Below are 19,046 nucleotides of genomic sequence, written 5' to 3'. Positions count from 1 at the left end.
CCCGGGGAGGCGGCGGGAGGTTTCCGCGCCCCGGCGGAGGGAAGGCGGGCGGGCAGCCCCCGGCATGGCTCCGGCCCCCCGCGGCCCTGCCCGCGGCCCTGCCCGCACCCAGGCCCGCGGGGCGGCGGCGGGCGGGGCGCGGGGCGGAGGGCGTCCGCCGGAGCCGGGGCCGGGGCCGGGGCCGGAGCCGGGGCCGGCGCCGGGGCCGCGGCGGCAGCATGGAGCAGGGCGGCCGCCGCCGGGCCTTCGACAGCATCTGCCCCAACAGGGTCCAGGGTCCGCCCGCCCGCCTCGCCAAGAAGCCGGCCCGGCCCGGCGGGGGGGCGGCGGGGACCCCCCCGGCCGCCCTCGGCCCCCGAGCGCCCCCGCCCCGCCCGCGCCGCAGCGGCGCCCCGCCGGCCCCCGCCGCGCCCGCCCTCGGTGAGTCTGTCCGCGGCGGAGCGCCCTGACCCCCGGCCGTGTCCCTCTCCCCGCGCCTCCCGCCGCGCCCCCCGCCGCGCCCCCCGTGACCCCACCGTGCTCCCCAGCCCCGCGTCCGCCGGCCGTGACACCCCCACCGTGCCCTCCACCGTGTCTCCCCGGCCGTGTCTCCCCGGCCATGTCCCCCTCTCCATGCCCCCCGCTGTGTCCCCCCCGTGCCCCTCGCCGTGCTCCCCAGCCCCGCATCCCTCGGCCGTGCCCCTCGAGGATGCACCCCGGCCGGCCGCGCTTCCCGCTTCGCCGCGCCCCCCTGGCTATGCCCATCCCTGCCCGGGCTCCTCACCGCTGTCTGTCGCTGTCCCCAGCGCTCACCACCATCGACTGGCAGGATTTGGCAGCCTGTGCCCCCATCCTTCCCACCACCCCGGCCGGCCCCGTGACCTTGCAGCAGGTAACCCCCGGGCTGGGGCAGGCTTGGCTGCCTCCAGCACAGGGCACCCATGGGGGTGGCCCCCTCAAGCCGATGGCTGCTGGCAGCCCCCCCAGCCTCAGGCTTCCCGCCTATGAAATGGGCACAGTGGGGGACAGCATCTTGTCCCACGCGTTAGATGGGTTAGTGGCAAGGGCACGGCAGGGGACAGGCGCCCGGGGGTGCCGAGGCTGTGGGAAGGTGCTGAGCAGAGGCAGCAGTCAGTGTTGGAGCACTATGGGCAGCAGTGGGCAGCGCGGGCAGGTCCGAGCTCTGAGCCCTGCTCACTGGCACGTTTCCTTCACCCCTCGCAGGGTCCCTGCTTCCAGGATGGACCAGAATTTGATTTCCAGGAGTTCAGAGATGCTGTCGATGATTTTATATCTGGCAAGTAGAATTTTTTCCTTACCTGAGCCAGACACACCTATGCATGCACATCAGCAGTCACGCTGTGTTTGGTCTCCTCTTTTTTTGCTTTGTTTTTGTGTTTTTGGATGCCCACTCACTGCATGCTCATCCCACCCTGGGACAGTCTGAAGGCAGTGCGTCCCTGCACACCCCCTTAGAGGGACCTGGGCTGGCACTGAGTTTTCCCCCATGGGAGGCAGAAATTAAATCCAAACAAGGTTAGGGTGCACAGCTGCTGCAGCAGAGTGAAAAGCATGTCGGGAAACACTGGGGGGATGCCCAGAACCAGGATGGTGTGCTGGGGTTGGGGGGAAGAGAGGACATACAAACCTCTTCTGTGTTAACCCCTGTGGCTATTCCCTCCAGATGCGTCCACCTCAATGCCACCGCCCTTGGACTGCACTGACTTGGATTTCTCACTTGGCGAGGAGGTGGCCTTTGGCCCCTGCACCCCGCAGCTGGAGAGCAGCGTGCTGGCACAGATGCCCCCGCAGCCCCTGCCTTCCCCTGAGCCGTGCTGGAGGGACCTGGCGGACCAGCACCAGAAAGCGCTGGGAGATGCCCTGGAGGCAAACAGCCAGGTAGGGACCTCCAAGCCCTCCCCAAGGGCCTGCGCTGGGTTTCTCTCCCTCGCATCCTGCTGAGGGGGCTGCGTGGCCCTGGTGCACAGCACCCCCCAGTCCCTGGGCGGCAGGGCTGTCCCGACCGCCCTGTCCCCACTTGTCCTTCACAGCTGCAGGAGACCCTCACGCAGAGGCAGGAAGAGCTGGTGACGCTGCGGGAGAGCAACGTGCAGCTGAAGGAGCTGGCGAGCCAGGCCAGGCAGCTGGCCGCCGTCCTTGACGTGAGTGCTGCTGCCCGCCTGGCCCGGCTGCCCCACAGCCCAGCTGGTCCCTGGGAGACAAGGGGGGCGGTGGGGGACAGGGTGCGGGGTGAGCCCGAGCAGTGCGGGGTGGGACAGGGCCACGGTGGGGGGGGGGGGGTGGGGGGTGAGGAGGTGTGGGGCAGGACGGGGTGGTGCAGTGTGGGTCGGGGCCGTGCAGGATGGGGTGGTGCGGGGCAGGGCAGGGCGGTGCGTGGTGGGGTGGAGTGCGTGGGGTGAGGTGGTGCGGGGCGGGACAGGGCAGGGCGGGATGGGTCTGTGTGCTGCGGGGTGAAGCCGTGCGGGACGGAGCAGGGCAGTGGGGGACAGCGTGGTGCGGTTCAGGGCAGGGTGGTGCAGGATGGGGTCGTGCGGGGCTGCGCGGGGAGGTGCGGGGCTGCGCGGTGCGGCGCAGCCCGCGAAGTCGCGGTCTCTCCCTCCGGCAGACGCTGATGCTCCCGCAGCGCGCCGACGGGGCGGCCCTTCCTCCTCCTCCTCTTCATCCTCCACCTCCTCCTCCCGCCGCCGCCGCCGCCCCGGCCGGGGTCTGGGGCGGGCGCGGGCGGCCGGAGCCGCGGGAGGAGGCGGCGGGCGTGGACGCCATGCTGCGGGAGGTGTCAGATAAGTGCCGGGCCGCCTTGCGGAGCCTGGGGGGCAGCCCGGGGGGCAGCCCGTGGGGCAGCCCCTCGGCCAAGCGCCCGCGGCCGGCCCCGCGCCTGCACGGCGCCTTCCGCGGGCTGCGCACCGGCCCCGCCGCGCCGCGCCCGGGCGGCGGGGGGCTGGAGGGGGGCGGCAGCCTGCGGGCGGCCCTGGGGCAGGCGGGCGGCATCCGCACCCTGGCCTTCCCGCAGGGCAACGCCTTCACCCTCCGCACCGCCGCCGGCGGGTACCGCTTCCGCTGGGTGCCGCGCTGAGCGCCCACGGACCCCGCGACTGCGGCCACGCGTGTCCCGGGCAAGGCGGAGCAGGGCCGGCCGCAGCGTGAGGCTGGCAGGGCAGCCGCGCCCCGGCCGGCAGCACGCTCCCCGTTTCCCTTCGGAAGGGGCTGCTGGCGCTTTTTCCCCGTTGCCGGCGGCCGGCGAAGAGGGGGGACGAGCGCGGCGGAGGCGACGGCGCGGCCGCGGGGGCAGCGGGCCGGGGACACTGCCGCGGCAGCCGCGCCAGGCTTTACGCAGGGCTGTGGTTTCCGAGTCGGCCGCTCACCCTCAGTAGTTTGCTAACGAGTGTGATGCGTGCAGAGATTAATGAAGGCCTGCCCGGTTTTATCCGGAGGTTTTGCTCAGTGGCGGAGAAAAACGTAACTTACAGCAGAGTGACTGCGGCTGGGCGGCGTGAAAGCGGACAGACCAGCCCAAGTGCTTTGAACGCGATACACCTTCCCCATCACGGAATTATACATCCAGGATGTTTACAAATTGTGTCGTTCATGTGTGCAGCTGTAGGTGTATATTTGCACTCGGTGTGATGATTGAATGGTGCTTAAAATTGCCATTTATTTGTGCTGATTTAATGTAAACACTCTGTTTTGCACCAGGTATGCGTATTTGCTTTCATTAAAGCAAAGGTAACACAAAGCTGAGCATCTACACAAAGTTTACTTTGCTTGATGTGCTCAAGCAGAAGATTTCAGAATCAAACATGCTGCTGTTAACATTCAGTGATATTATCTCAAGTAAAGAGAAGTGTGAATAATGTTAAATTGTTCTGAATGGATACATTTCACTTGCACCTACTGGTTTGAAAGCTGAACCACTGACAGCACAGGTGAAATGGTACCTGAAGTTTATTTTTCTGCAGCACATAAGTGAATGAAGCCACTGTGCTCTACCCAGGACAGATTTTTTCTCTCTCTGAAGTTACCAGTTTTTCTAATTTTCCATACTCAGATTTTCCAGTGTTCTTGCATGGGTCTGTGTACATTAATGGCAATCCAACAGTAACAGGCTTGTGTGATGGTTCAGGTGACAGCACCACCTCGTCATCTCAGCAGAGTTCTTAGGGGAACTGCAGCCCTGCGCGTAGTGTTGTGCTTTCGGCAAACAGAGGCTGTGTTAGGAAGGACGGTTCTTGTTGCCAGCATGATGTGTAGTATCATGCATCCTAGGAGACTGCAAAGGTGGTCCTTCAGTATCTGTGGTCCTTCGTATCTGCAGTGCTGACATTTTCTAGCAGGGGAGGTGCTGAAGCCCTGTCTGGGATGCCAAGGGCTCAACCCTGGGATGACTCCAGAGATGCTCGTATTTCAGGAGAAGACCATTGCCACCTTGGCCAAAATGCTGCTTGAAAGCTCTGGTTCGGCAGCAGACGGGAGAGGCAAAACCTGCCCAGCTGCACTGAATTCAGCAGGAAATAAACTGATAACAAAAGGCAGCTTGTATAGATATTTACAGTTCCTCTCCATGTCTTTTATGAAGTTAAACACAAACTGTATAGTGTGTACAACTTTGTAATGCTCATAAGCATATTAATTCCTCGGAAATAAAGTGACACATCAAAACTGTAGACTTCTCGTAGGATGCAACAATAACATAATCACCCTGTTGAATTGTCACTAGTGTTGTTCTTACTTCAAGTCTTTTCAGAATTACAAATACATGTTTATCTGCTTACTTTTGCAGTTAACCTGCTATAGAGTTTCCCACCGATTACTTTTACTCATAGTGTTTCTATGTTAAAAGTATCTTTGATTAATTTTGAGTTGTGATCTAAAAGTAGTAGAAAATTATCATAGATGTCTTTTTAAAATTTATTTAATTTTAATCCCTGTTAACTGGAAAGCCTGAAAATCGGCTAATCATACCAAGATACTTCTCACTGAGACTCACAGGAGCATCATCAGACACACAGATACATAACTGGTAACAGGAAAAGGTGTTTGGTATGCAACATGGTATGTTCATAGTGTTATGCTATTAAACATAGTTACATAGTTATAGTGGTACACTATAAACATCCCCTTTAAACTATAAAGGCGTATTTTAAATTCACACTTCTCTGTCCACTGCCATACAGGAACTTTGTAAAAAGTGGACAAATCTCTTGCATAGATTAAAGCAGCCCAATGACTGCTTTCATCAACAGTAACTTAAAAGGGCTCCCAGGGCCCTTTGTCCTTCTGTCAGGCAGGAGTTGGTGGGATCACAGGGCACGAAGCCTGGCCCCTTGATGCATGCTCATGCTTCATGGTTGTTCCAGCAGAAGCTGATCGCTGGAGGAGCTGGAAGTCCACCACTAGGAAACCTCACATCCAAACAGATCTGGCTTTATGCTTAGTGTCTGGGGGGATCTGTGCCACAGGGCACAGTGCCTGGACATGCAGGTGTGACGGACTGAAGAAGATGTTGGTCTGCGCTTTATGTTCACTGTGTTTTTCTCTCCCTCGTGGTGCATGGTCCATGCAATGAGTGAAGGGAGCTGGCCAAGCCCCCACCAGAAATAAAATAAAGTAGATGCAATGACATTTCATGAGCCTTGTGCCTGCTCATAAGTAAGCTTCCTCCGCCGTTCCCTGTCCTGCTGGTGGTGGGTCACGGGAGGGGTGGCTGTGGACATGTGGTGGTGCAGAACTGCGGACAACTGGGACATTTTGTGGTGAAACAGAAAAATATCTTTTAATTTGGGGGGGTGCCTGGGGAAGGGTTTAGTGATCATGTTTTAAATATAAGCACCTCAATTCCACATAAGCCTTGTTCTGGGCATGTGGGTTTTTTCATTGGATAAAATCTTTAGGTGTTAATTAAAAAATGACACCAGACCTCAAGGTACAGCTTGATTAAAAAGAAATACGAGAAAGAGGAACTATCTTTTAGTAAATAGGTGCATCTTAGGTCAGTAATTTTAGGTCTCTTCAGGATGGCAAGGGCAAAAGGGACCTGGATGGAGGTATTCAGAAATGGCATAGGGCTTTTGATATAATTATAACTTGCCTTTTTTATCAGCAAAAAGCCTTTTTTATCAGCAATATTCCCCGTTCCCTGGTCTAAAGGCAATACCCAAGGCTGAACGTTGGCATGGCATTTTCCTGTGGGGGCTGCCAAGGTTGTTCAGTGGGTCATAAAGAGAAAACATTGCCTATTCACAAATCTCAGCTACTCCCCACATGTTCGTAATAGAAATGCCCTTGCTTTGGTATTCATATCAACTTATACATAAATGCAGGCACACATTTGGTGTCATTTAATTGGCCTGACTACCATTTTTGAAGCACAGGGGTTTCTACAACTCCCATTCGTACGAAGCTAACATCCATGAGAAAGGTGCAGCTGGTGTCCCCATCTGTTTGCCACAGACCCTGGTGGCAGCAGGCAGGCATCAAGGTGGCTCAGATGCTTGGTAATCGTGTAGAAACCAGACAGCAGCGTGGCTATGGTGCTGTAGCAGCAGTACTAAACCAATCCTATTGGTTTTGGCTATTCTGTTCAGCGATTGCAGAGAAAGAGAATTTCACCAACTTTTCTCCCCTTGTTTTCCTGAATATTTTTCTAAAGAAAATTCCCCCGATGTCTAACTTCAGGGAAAAGACAAGCATTTTGCAGTCAGTTTTATATGACAGCAGCAGCACTCTTCATCTTTTCTAAACATTGACTTACTTCTCGTCAGCAGCCATTATTTACATTTTGCATTGCACAGTCTTAATGAACAACTAAAGCTAATGAGGTCAAAAGAGGCTGTAGTTTGCTTTGGCACAACTATTTCATAGGTGTATCAGAAACAGTCTTAAAGTCTGCCTTGCATCTAGCACCTGTCCAAACTCTGATAGCAACTGACTATTTATTTGCAATATTTACTTTATACTTTTCAAGAAAATACTGTGAAAAAACCAAAATTAGTAAGTGTCTTCAAGGTTATTCACATGTTGTGATCACTTTTGGTACTTCTGGTAAAGTCTCCAGATTTCTTGCGCAGGTAGTGCAGTTACAAATAGAACTCACTTGTTAAAATAGGGTAGCTGGAAATTTTGAGGCTTATTCTCTTTTCCACCCTGTAAATTGTTCTTGCAATGGCGTGTGAGGGTATGTCCCAGACATTGTCCATGTGAGTCTGTCACAGGCTGACAGACACCAAGCAGCAGAAGATTGCATGTTGTGGTCTGATCTCTTCTACGGCACAGGTCTCAGGATTCCAGGCAGTGACTCCCATTTTGCATCTCATATTTCTGTTTGTGCAAAGGCCACCTCAGCTGATGCTTTACAGTTTCAAACAGCTTTAGCCCATGTACCAGGGATCTCCCTGAACACCTCTGGGTGGACTGCTCTGGCTTTCCGAGGGAGGACACTGATGGCACATTGACTCAGCAGAGGGCCTCCACACCCTGGACGAATTGCTGGGAAATCCTAACTCTGCTTGACCACGTCTACAGGCATTTAATGCAAATAAATACTAACAGTTCTAGCTCTCTCTTCTATACCCTTGAACAGCAGAAATGTCCTCTCTTTTAAGCCTTTCTCTAGTGATGCATACAGCTGGTTCGGTACCTTAAAACGCATCCCTTTTTTTCAGCACTTTGCAATGTGAATGATTTATAGTTAGTGCTTGGGGATTTGCAGTGAGAGCTGAATTGTCCCAGACATCAGGTGAGCTCCTACTTATTGCAGTAGTGCTGAGGGAGTAGAGCCAGAGACCTGCCAGAGACACTTTTCTCCTCTAACCTAATGGGATTGCCATTCTTTTAAGCTGTGCTGCAATAGCGCACAGAGGCCACGGTGCCATGCATGTGCACATAGTAAAACATAGCCTGGAGACTCCTTGACTCCAAAAAGATAGGCATGATACAGAAGGGAGCATCTTATACCCTGGTTACAGTCGGTAAGCTGAGGCACAGAGGTGTAACATGATTTAGCATAGGCCACTGCATGCGTCTGTGACAAAAGAAGAGACAGGATCTTGATCTCCTGCGACCTGCTCAGGTTGTTCTTCATAACCACATATTGTCTCTTCTCTGTGCCCTGAACTCATCCTGCCTCTTGGAGGACTGTAACTAGCTGATACTGGGGCTAGGGGTAAGGGGAGGCACGTATGGAAGAGAAGTAGGAAAGGAGGCATGTTGCGAGCCAAACTGTAGTTTTTGTAGCAAATTTCTCTTTGTTGAAAAGGCGCTAGAAGTTGGTCAGGATCTGCACATTAAACACGTAATTCAAATCACTGAACTCTTTCAGAAAAAGGCATTTATGTTCATGATTATGTTTGGTTCTCTAGACAAAAATAAAGGTATTTATAAGGAATCCCTTGCAGATTTTTGTTTTTTAAATTTCTGTTGTGCTATAGTCCGAATTGGTTAGCAGTGACCTTTGGGTTCATAGCACTGTGAATAATAAACCACATTTTTAAAAGAATAGTTTTCTGAATGAAAGATACCACACAGGTGACTTTACACTATCACTAAAAAAATTCACACTGTATTTCGTTTGCCAGCCATCATGGAAATTCTGTAAGAAAGCTTCTGCCTTTATTTCTAGGCTTTCAGTCCCTTTGTGCTAGCAGTTAGTCTCAGGCAGCCTTCTCTGTCCACTCCTTGGTCATCTCATCGTGTTGTGTTCCTACACCAGGGCCCAGAACAGACCCAGAACTGGTGGGTCAGACACTGTAATTTCTGCTTCTGCTTCTTCTTCTTCCCATATTCAGCTTCTGCCCCCTCCCTCCAAATCTTACAACCCCAGCATGGTGGTAGAGTCAACTGTTATGGAAAAAAAACCCCAAAACCTAAACAACAAGGGAAGGAAATTAAAAAAATGGGTGAAATATCTGCAAATGGTAAAGCTTTCTAGTGTTTTCAGTATGGATTATATGGTGTTAAAACTGTGGAAGTGTACAATTCTAATGTTAGTTCTAGCCTCTGAAGTGCAGTGCTGTCTTTTGAAATGATTAAATAGAACGACATGTCCAATTCTTCACATAACACAGAAAAATCCCTTTTAAATTTGAATAAAACTCAGAGCAGGTGGAATCAAGATCTGTAGCTAAGTATTTGTTTTACACTAAATATTTGCCATGAGTAGCATTCCCTGTCAGCAATGGATTCCACATCCTCAAAATTAAATCTTTTTACTCCTCATTTTGGGGTTTTGAGTTAAGGCCAAAATCAACACCTACAAGAAGAACTATGAACCTGCAGAAAGTATTTATAAATACTATGCGGTTACTTTTGTATGAACTCTTACACAACCTTAACTTAGGAAGAAAAAGGTTGAGTATATGGATAAGTCATCAGAAAAAAAAGCTGGCTGAAAACATTTATTTTTGTAAATGCCCAGAACTAGAAGGATTATAATAATTTATATTTATTTGTTTAGCAGGTGCTTTTACACATTGTAGCCTCTGTTTGTCTGATTACTTTCCACTGGATGTTGTCCAAACAATTCTACTTTGAATCATAGGTCCTTTGGGAATTTTTTTTCTCTTTGCAGATGCTCAGCTGTCTACTATTCTGGCAACAAATACAACATGAATTAGCACATTTACTCCCTGTGATTCACCTTCTTTTAGCTCAGGTGGAGCAGACATGGGAAACCGAAGTCAATTTCCACTACTGTCGCAATACTTTGAGTGGTTGCAACAGACAACTAAGCTGTAGTTTCAAGTGGTCAAAGATCTGTTAAGGTATATTAATAATTATTAAGGTTATGTAAAGTGATTTTTTACCGTAAGAAAATATATTTAACATGTTAAAACTAAGCCTCAGTACAAAAGCATTCTTTACAATTTATTGAACAGTATACAGCTGTTTAAATAAAGCAATAAAAAATTATGCCAGAGCCCTAAACTCCTTCCATGTTAATGGAGTTAGCCAGATTAACCTGTTATTGTACCAAAGACACACCTCAGTATATTGTTACTCTATTTTCAGTCCATGTTTACAACACAGACCCTGAGAGCTTATGAACGCATTTGAACAAGTGTGCAACAAAGGACGGACACTCAATCAAAGTTATGAAGTTTAAATTGCAGCTTCTGGCATGTGTGGCGTTACCAAATAGGTAAAGTTCATCTCACTCACGTATGGTTTTCTTCCTGGATGAAATATAAGCACTTCAAAAATACAAAGAAAGGCTGGGCTCAAATGTAGAATCTCTCTGTTCTGTTTTGATTTGTACCACCAAAATTTTGCAAAATTAAAAACATGAAAACTTCAAAAGCATGGACTTTGTCTCTGACAGGGGACAAAACTGTTAGAAAAAAGGGTGAATCACAGCCTCATCCATGTACAGGTGCTTTCTTCTGTACCTTAGACTGGGCTGCAGCCCTGGGATCAGCCAGATTACAAACTGCCCTTGAAGGTCCATAGGCACGTTGGCAAAAACCTAAAACAACCGCCCCTCACTGTACATTGGGTATCTGGCCCTGTTTTTGCAACTTTAGTCTCATTTACTGCAATTTTGAAAATGATTCAGCTTGACCAGAAAACAACCACCAAATCTCCCAGAACAGTATCTCCACACACAGGATTTCCATTGACATGTACCTCACCCACTGTCTTTTTCCTGATTTAGAACGCCTGATTAGAAATAATCTTCATTACCCAAGATATTGTTTCTCTGTCTGCAACTGTAGTTTCCCATGAAAGCAACTTTCCAGAGGAAGAAGGAAATTCTCAACTCACTGATGGAGGATCCATGAGGACAAAACCACTAATGGAGGCAAACTGGGTCACAGATTTAGGTAGTAAAAGAAAAAGCACAAGTATTGCCCGTGTGACTTTCAGAGCTAAGTGTGGAACCCATCTCTTTATTCAGACCTGCTCCCAGCTGTGCTCTGACAAGGATAATGGCCATAAACTTGTCTTTTTTCAACACGAAAGGAGGAGATAGGAAGGTAAATGTCATTTTTTGAAAGCTCCTAGATTGTGATGGTGATGTGTGCCTACACAGTAGTTCAGACAGAGAGATGCAGCTTTACATACTCACACTGAATTAGAGGTGAACACAGTGCTATGAGCTAAGCTTTAATTTGGTTTATTAAGTCCCCAGTTGCAAAATACATGAAACAGTGTTACTGCCAGTCAGTGCATACATTAAGTTAAAATTAAACTACACAAAAAAGTACTTGGTAATGTATTTATCCTTCCCCTTCTTCCTCCATTCTTAAAGTCTGCTTGTTTAGTTGCCTTGTACTAGGTTGGTAATTCAAAAGTGCCCAGAGACATGAAAGCAGAGTCCTGTTGTGCTGCATGCTCTGTAAACCCAGAGCCTCTGCCTAAAGACATTTTTTGAAAGTGTGCATCCTTTTGGCTTATTTTGGGTGGCTCTTTTAGTGGCAGAAAAGTCACAGAATTTCATGGTCAAATATTTAAAGGAGGAAAAGCAGATAGTTTAATGGAGCTAACTGTATTAAATATGATTTTTCTTCTTAGTGCATTCTTTCTCTCTCTAACAGTTTTTAAGTATTTTTCTCAATTTTTTTCTAGTACTTGGTGAACCCCTCTGAACATGTTTAGAACCTCTAACATGGCCAAGACGTCAGTGCAAGGAGCACTGATCCCAACCAACTTCTCACAGAAGAGTTTAACAAACAACTGGGGCAGAAGAAGTAGAGATGTGGATATTTGGAAAGGCTTTCCCAATTATTGTGCGAATGAGCAAGTTCTGACCTCCTACACAAATTCCTTAACAAACTTTAGCACACATTCAGCATCTGAGGTTAAGCCTGAAGACTATGAAATAATTAATGTCTCAATTGTTTATTTCCTCATTAGTTACTAAGATATTATCTTGGAAATCCCCATGGTCCAGTTGAATCTCTCTGGAAGTTCTCTAGTATTCTTCCTGGATTGTTCATATTTGCCACAGCCCCTTCAAAACAATAAATGGGGCTATCACTCCCTTCTGTGGGCTTTGAATCAGGCTACACAGGATGGGAAGGCATGAACTTTTCAAGTACACCAGGCTGTTTTCCTTGGTTATACTGATTAAACAACTTTCCATGAGTTGTTGGAGACAACTACAGTGGGCATTTGTTTCTCGTCATTTTGATCTTATTTTTTCTGTTTTTTTTTTTTTTGTTGTTGTTGTTTTTTTTTCTGGGAGTGACTGTATCAAAATCACTTAGGGGAATAAAATAAAACTTGATGGGAGAGATTCCCTGTTGACTTTGGCTCCAGTCTATTGAAGTGTACAGAGGAAGTGGTGGGTCCTTATTCACTGATACTCAGTAGCTTATATGCATGAAGGTCTAATTTGCACCAGTAGAAAATCAGGAACAGCTAAAGCTGGAGTCTGTTTTGCCTCCTCTGCTGTCTCCTGTTTCACTCTGCGGGGTACCTATCTGGGGAAGATGGGCAGCTGTGCAGGAGATGGCACTTCAAAAGCTCTTCATTGACAGTATTCAGCTGTATACGGGCTACAGCAACTTTACCACTTTAGTCCAGATGAAGAACACATGTTTGAAGCAAGTCTCATGCTTGATCCCATCTTCCCCACCTTGGTTTTGTATTGCACAGTAGTCTTGAAGCTTGCTTGTCACCTGAATTCCTTTCAGATGAAAAGAAACCGAAGATGCCTTCTAGGAGCTCGTCTAATGTACCTCAACTGCTAACAGGCATTTAGTCCAGACACTTGGGCTAGAGCTGGTTCTCAGTTACTCTCCCCTCAAGCATGTACAGAGTGGACCCTGGATCTTAGCATCAGCTGTTTCACTTCCCAGGTCCACTCATGCCACTCCTCACTCCTTACTACTGCAGACATAGGTAACGCCACTCTGTGCAACCTGGAGCACCTCTTGTAGAAGACGGGGGAATCTCATATATCGTGTGTAACTTCTACTGGTCATAGTAGCACAGTTGTGACAGCAAAACAAGATCTACTGCACCAGTGACATATCTCCCAGGAAAGTGTCAAATAATATCAGAACAGCCAACGCTATGTTTTCAGGAATGAAAGTAACAAAATACATGAGTGACAGAACTTACTGTAGTGCATGAAGCTGCAAGGAACTGGAAAATGAAGATGCACCTCAGCCAGTGTGAACATTTGTGTAGACCTTCCTTCTCTTCTGCATACACACACTCTCACATACACAACCCAACAAGCAAGCAAACACATTGGTTTGACTTACTTTCATAAAATTAAACAATGCCAGCAAAGAGATATCAGACCTGAATTTTTGCTGCTAACTAGGGGATCCACCTAGAGAGGAACTAGAAATGGGGTTTAGTCCTGAATTTTGTATGCTTATTTGCCTAAGTCCTCACCCATCTGCTATTACAGAAGGAGCCTTGATTGTCAACATGTGTAACTCCATTGGCATCTGTGGAATCACCTATGTTCTTCTTCCAGATCAACGAGTAAGGTTTTCTCTTTCACAGGATGTTTCTTCTTCCAAGCCTTAAGCAATGTATGGAAAGAGTTAGTGAATCAAATGAATATTAGGGGTGTCATATGCTTTTGAAAACTGCCCCATAATCTAATCAAATCACTTTGTTTAAACAAAACACTTCCAAGTATGCTTTATCACAAAGCAAATATACCTGTGTAACCAAGGGGGCATTTTACTAGCATTCAGTACAGTGCAAATTAGCAAGTAGGTCATAATTTCAAGATAATGAATGTTTGTCAATTATATTTACATTTCAGTAAATACACAAGGGCTAGATTTAGAAGTGATTTTGGCTGCAAGGAAAAGTTCTTCAGTGAGAATCAAGACTGAAACAAACAAGGATGTGGAGAAAAGTACTGAGAGATGTGCACTGGCTTTTAATGCTCATATTCAAGATTTTTCAATACGAAAATACTAAAATGGTGGAACAAAAAATAAGTAGCAAAGAGAGATGACACACAAGCAAGAAATATAGCAGTAGTATTTACAGTCAAGGTAAAAAAGGTGAAAGCTGAAGTTAGAGGCAAATGAGAAGGCAATCAGTAGCACACAAGGTTATATTTCCATTATAATAAATAGAGGCAGTAACTGCTCACAACTGCTTTCACAAATCCACTGGGAAAGAGATCTGATCATAGCAATCCATGCTTCAAAACACAACCACACACCTGACAACCAGTGTCCAAGTGTCAGCACTACATGGAGAGGTAACAGCCCTGCGGAGGCTGAGGCATTGCAATGCCTCAGTTTGGGATGCAGGACTCCTGGACCTACCACTTTGCGGGTAAGTGTTTTAACCATGAGGCCCCGTCTAAAAGGTAGGTAGTGGAAAGCAGCACCAACTAGCAGTCATCTAGAAACTGCGTAACTAAACCACTGGTTTGCTGAAGCTGGTATCTCAACAGTGAGTGATATTACCTGAATGTAACTACTGACCTGTTTTCAAAGATCATAGTACTCAACAGAAAAAAAAAAAAAACAACCAAAAAATACATTTTAATTGAAAACTTAGCTTATAGGTTCAACTATATTGAAAATATAGTCTGACCTGATTTCCTGAATATTAGTTTTTTAGAAGTGAAACCAGAGACTCGTTTCCACAGGAAATGGTACGGAGATGCAACAGAATTTCAGGAACTCACAGCTGATGGAGCTGAACCTGTCAGCAATTACTTGATTGAAACATGTTTGCAAAGAGATGACAGTTGCTTTTTAAGGTGTGTATTTAATTGCCTTATCCAGGAAAGAATGTTAGAAACCTTGCCCTGTCTCCAAGACCACCTGAGAGGAATCATCTACAACAGGTGCCTGAAGCCTTGGATATAGTTACAATTCATAATTATTCAGAGCCATAATTACTTTTTACATAACTTAATTTTACAATAACTTATAGCAGTTTTGGCACTAGTAAAGTAGTAATAAGTATGGTGCTAACAATAGAAGTTGCTAGAGAAGCTTTGGAAAGAACCACATCTGAGTGGCATTTTGGCAGTTTGTTAATCCAGACTCTCAGGATTCCAGGATGAAATATTATTTAGGCACACAGTTGGCAGCTGGCAGTGAACCCAGAAGTTCTGTTGTTGGGTTGGAGTTTAGCCAAGGTAAACAAAATGTAGTTTTATATTGTGTGCAGTTCCCAAAGCCGGCATGGGATTCCAGCGTGTTGGAAGCTTTAACTGAGACAGTCTTTGTATCAGTGGGGTGCCAAAACCAATTCGTAGCGTGGACAGAAAAAGGGAGTACACACTGAAGAGAGAAACCTAGCAGAAAGAACGGGATGGATGACTTAGCAGGGCAGCTCTTGATCTGCCCACTGAACAGCAAAACGAGGCGATTCCTATAGTGTTGAATTACTGTAGTATAGCTGCTGAAGAAATCAATTGTGAATTGTATTGTTTTATGAAAGCTAAAGGTCACATTAAAACCGACAATCCTGGGAGTCAACAGTATGTTACGTGAAAAGTCATACAATTTATTAAGATGCACTTATCCCTTGGTGCATTTGTTTTCTTGTTTATTTTTCCTCTGGTTTTAAACCCGTAAAAATCTTTTACAAGCCAGAAGCTGACAGCTGACACAGATTCCTCCTGAGCTGGAGATCCTTAGCCTACTTATGCATGCTTGCCAACCAGGCTCCTCATTATTGCTAAATTTAACATTGGAAATAAAACAAATCTATTTCTTTTATTAAAAAATAAAAGTACTGGGGAAGGTGTGGCACAAATGGACAAAAGCCAGAAAAAATATAAAGATGGTACTCCATCTTTCGTGTGTCATTCTATCCAGATAATGCAGCATACTTGCAGCAACAGAATGCAGCAACATAAGGAACAGGTTCAGGTTTTTTTTTTATTTTCTTGCTTGTTTGTGTAGGAGATGTAATTTTCCTTAATGTCTGAGGTGTTGAGGTTCATCTGAGGAGGAATAATGGACAGTCATTTCCAGAGCTCACGCTCCACATGTTCCCAACCACTTTTACTGTGCTGGCAAAGATAAATGAAATGGGAGATGTCTGATGAGTGGACTACCGGACTGAGGTATTAAGTGCATGGCTTAAGGTAAACCCCAGCAAAGAAGCAGGAACCTTTTTCTTGCCTCATCCTCTCAAGGACATCTAATAACCCATGCATTGTACAGCTAAAATGAAGCTGTGGGTTCACTGCCAGAATATTCCAGTTGCATGGTCAACAATATTTCATACTGGAGTCTAAACAACGGTTGCTCATTGCAGCGTTAACGATGTGAGGAGAACAGCCATGTGAACTGAGTCCCTTCACTTTCCTGATTCCTTCCTTCCCCATCCTTTCTCTGCTTTCCATTGCAGTTAGAAACACTTGAGGGTCAAAGCTCCCTTTTATAAATGGGAACCACTATCTACTACTATTGTCAGTCACTTAGAAAGGTCCCATGGTTTGCCCTGTACCACTGTGAGAACCATTCCTCTAACCCACTCAGAAGCATCTGAGTACTGATATGACTGAGCAGGTAAGAAGATTGGGATCTTTCTGGGATAGTGGCTGAAAAGCTAGAGAGAACAGTGAAGAAATACAGGAAGAAAAATTAAGATGTTTCAGTACCTCAAGATCTCACCTAACAAAGCTGGGACACCATTTCTCTCTGGCAGGAGGTTAGCAGCCTTGGTTTCCAGAAACCTCTCATCACTTCGCAATGGCAAAATGGAAACAAATTTTCATCAAAGTATGTTCAACAATTTTTTCCCACCTAGTTCAAATAGCAGCTCAAAACTGTGGTAAATCTTATTCAGATCCCTCACACTTCCAAAAGGGTAATTGTTTTCTTAACATAATCTGTTTCACCTTTCTTATTTTATTTAACTGGGTAACACAGACAGTGACTACATCCTCTCTGGAAAACTAGTCAGTTCAGTATGCCCTGGGTGTTAGGGCCCTGTGCTCCTTAGCCAGGAAGGTTTCTCTAACTAGGCCTTTGGCTTAAGCAAGAATTTCCTGTTAGTAATCTAGAAACTTACATAAAGAGCAGGAGACAACCTGTGATCTATTGCTTTTAAGACAATTTTCTATGACCAGCTCTTGTGATCTTTCTATTTGCCAGAATCTGGTGTAAGCTAGCATCATCTCTTGTCAGCAATCATTTGGCAAGCAGCACCCTCATTATCATGTACTCAGATACCCAGGCCCTACAAGTATTAGTGGCACTTGTTCAGCAGTCTGGATGTGATGAATCCAGCTTTTCCTGAAATGTGCTCTTTCAGTCAGTGCTTAATTCTCTGATAACATTGTGAGGCTTGCTATTGATGTCCAAACCTCACCTTCAAACTATAAACTCGTATTTTATCTCGACCAATTCTGAAGTCTGATGATGATGACAGATTAGTATGAAAAGACCTTAAGGGTAATGAATGAGAAAAAAAAAAGTAACTATGGGATTGAGAACCTGCATACAAGCGTTCAAGGATGTACCCAGCAACAACATATCAGCACCACCTGCTGCCAGCGGGGACAAACTACACGATTTCTACATACTGGTTTGGGAATATTTTAACAGTGAGCTACAAAAATTCACCCCCGTTTCTAGTAGGTAAGTGAAATAATTGAGCAATTAGTTGCATAGGTTCCATAATGAGGGGCCTAAAATGAGTTCACAGTGAGAAAGAAATGAAGACAACTAAGATGACCTTTTCATTTCACTTCAAAGACATCTAAGTGAGATGCTAGAAGCATTTCACAAGTGATACACTTAGCCGTGGACAGCTTTTCGGAAACAAAACTCCTGTGTTTAAAATCCAGTTACAATTTCTGAGTGACAACAGAGCTTTTACCTACCATATCATTTCCAAAATACCAGGCGCTTCAAGTGACAAAGTGAGTTTTAAGGTTACCCTTGATGTTATAATACCTGCCTAATGATGCAACGCATCCTTCTTGACAAACACAAAGCAATTCAGACTTCCCCATGGCACTTCTGCTTATTTCTGGATTTTACTTACCACTGACTTCATTTCAGGATCTAGTTATTTTAAGGCTGCTAGCAAATATAGTATCTTGGCATGTTTTCTGCTTGCTAATCAGTGTTTGGAAGGAGCTTTTACAGAAAAAAACCTCCAAACCTTTTCTCATAACTAGTTCATGGTGCATGCATGCAAGAGTTGAGGGTTCATGGGCAGGAGTCACTGCTTGTAATACCAATTGCAGTGGGTCATATTATTTGGTCTTTAATGCCTTGCTCTGCATTAATTAATCCTAATTCTAATTCATTCAGACAAAACCTTGTTGACTTTGAAAGACTTTCGGTCTTATTCCACTTCAGAACCTTATAGCTCTCAGAATGTGACCTCTTTCCTCCCACTATCAAACAAACTGCACGGTTACAGGTTTGCTCATCTGAAAGAAACTCTTCAGTGCAAGCAAAAGCTTTGTTAGAGGGCCAAACACTGGTCTGATAGGTAACAGTTCAAGACACTTCACCTGTGTTGCTGATTCATTGAGTATTAAAGTGAGCTGGCTTTGCAGTGCATGCCAGCAGCTGCTGTTAGGCAGGATAATGCTAGCTGGCCTTGCTTGTGGAACGTTAATCTTGTAGGAAGAGCTCATATTCAGTTAAACGAACAACTGAAGCATTGCAAACAATCCTTTGTGATGGTACTGTAGCAATGCCTCGTGTGTTGTTTGTTTTATACAAAGCATTAAAATGGTGTTGAGTGACTCAGCCACTTCGTATCCTAGGTGTGCTTAGCTGTGTCCTTACCAATACAAAGTGAGATAATAAAATGGCACTTTTGAAATGGTTTTCCTTTGATTTGGCAAAATGGCTCTATCATCTGATATTTAAGTATCGCCTATAACTCTGGCATCAATAAAAATATTCTCCATAGTCTTGCTTACATTATGTCCTTTTGCAGATGTGACATGTGCAGCTATAGAAATAGAATTGAGTGGGAAATGGGACTTCACATGAGAAGATTTTTGCAGGAGAATTTTTTTTGGTTCAAATAATACTTTTCCAACTGAAAATTTAGAAAAATCTCCCCTGTTTTCCTGGGGAAAAAAAGTGAAACGGTTAGAAAGTGAAGAAAACTTTGAGCACATTTTAAGAAGTGGC

At 46.3% G+C, this 19,046-nt stretch overlaps 1 protein-coding gene across 1 annotated transcript; it reads left to right on the top strand.

The window, feature by feature from the left end:
* Positions 1 to 218: 218 nt before the first annotated feature.
* Positions 219 to 4,688, top strand: MCIDAS (multiciliate differentiation and DNA synthesis associated cell cycle protein). Its single transcript, XM_075488612.1, has 6 exons — positions 219 to 420; positions 786 to 871; positions 1,204 to 1,276; positions 1,664 to 1,878; positions 2,031 to 2,141; positions 2,606 to 4,688. Exons 1-6 carry the CDS (start codon positions 219 to 221, stop codon positions 3,071 to 3,073), a joined length of 1,155 nt encoding a protein of 384 aa, XP_075344727.1. The 3' UTR covers positions 3,074 to 4,688.
* The last annotated feature ends 14,358 nt before the right edge of the window (positions 4,689 to 19,046 follow it).

This window comes from Mycteria americana, chromosome Z (assembly GCF_035582795.1).
Source record: "Mycteria americana isolate JAX WOST 10 ecotype Jacksonville Zoo and Gardens chromosome Z, USCA_MyAme_1.0, whole genome shotgun sequence".
NCBI classification, from domain to species: Eukaryota; Metazoa; Chordata; class Aves; order Ciconiiformes; family Ciconiidae; genus Mycteria; species Mycteria americana.
The sequence above is the reverse complement of the archived record's forward strand: the minus strand, read 5'-3'. Positions and strand labels throughout refer to the sequence as shown.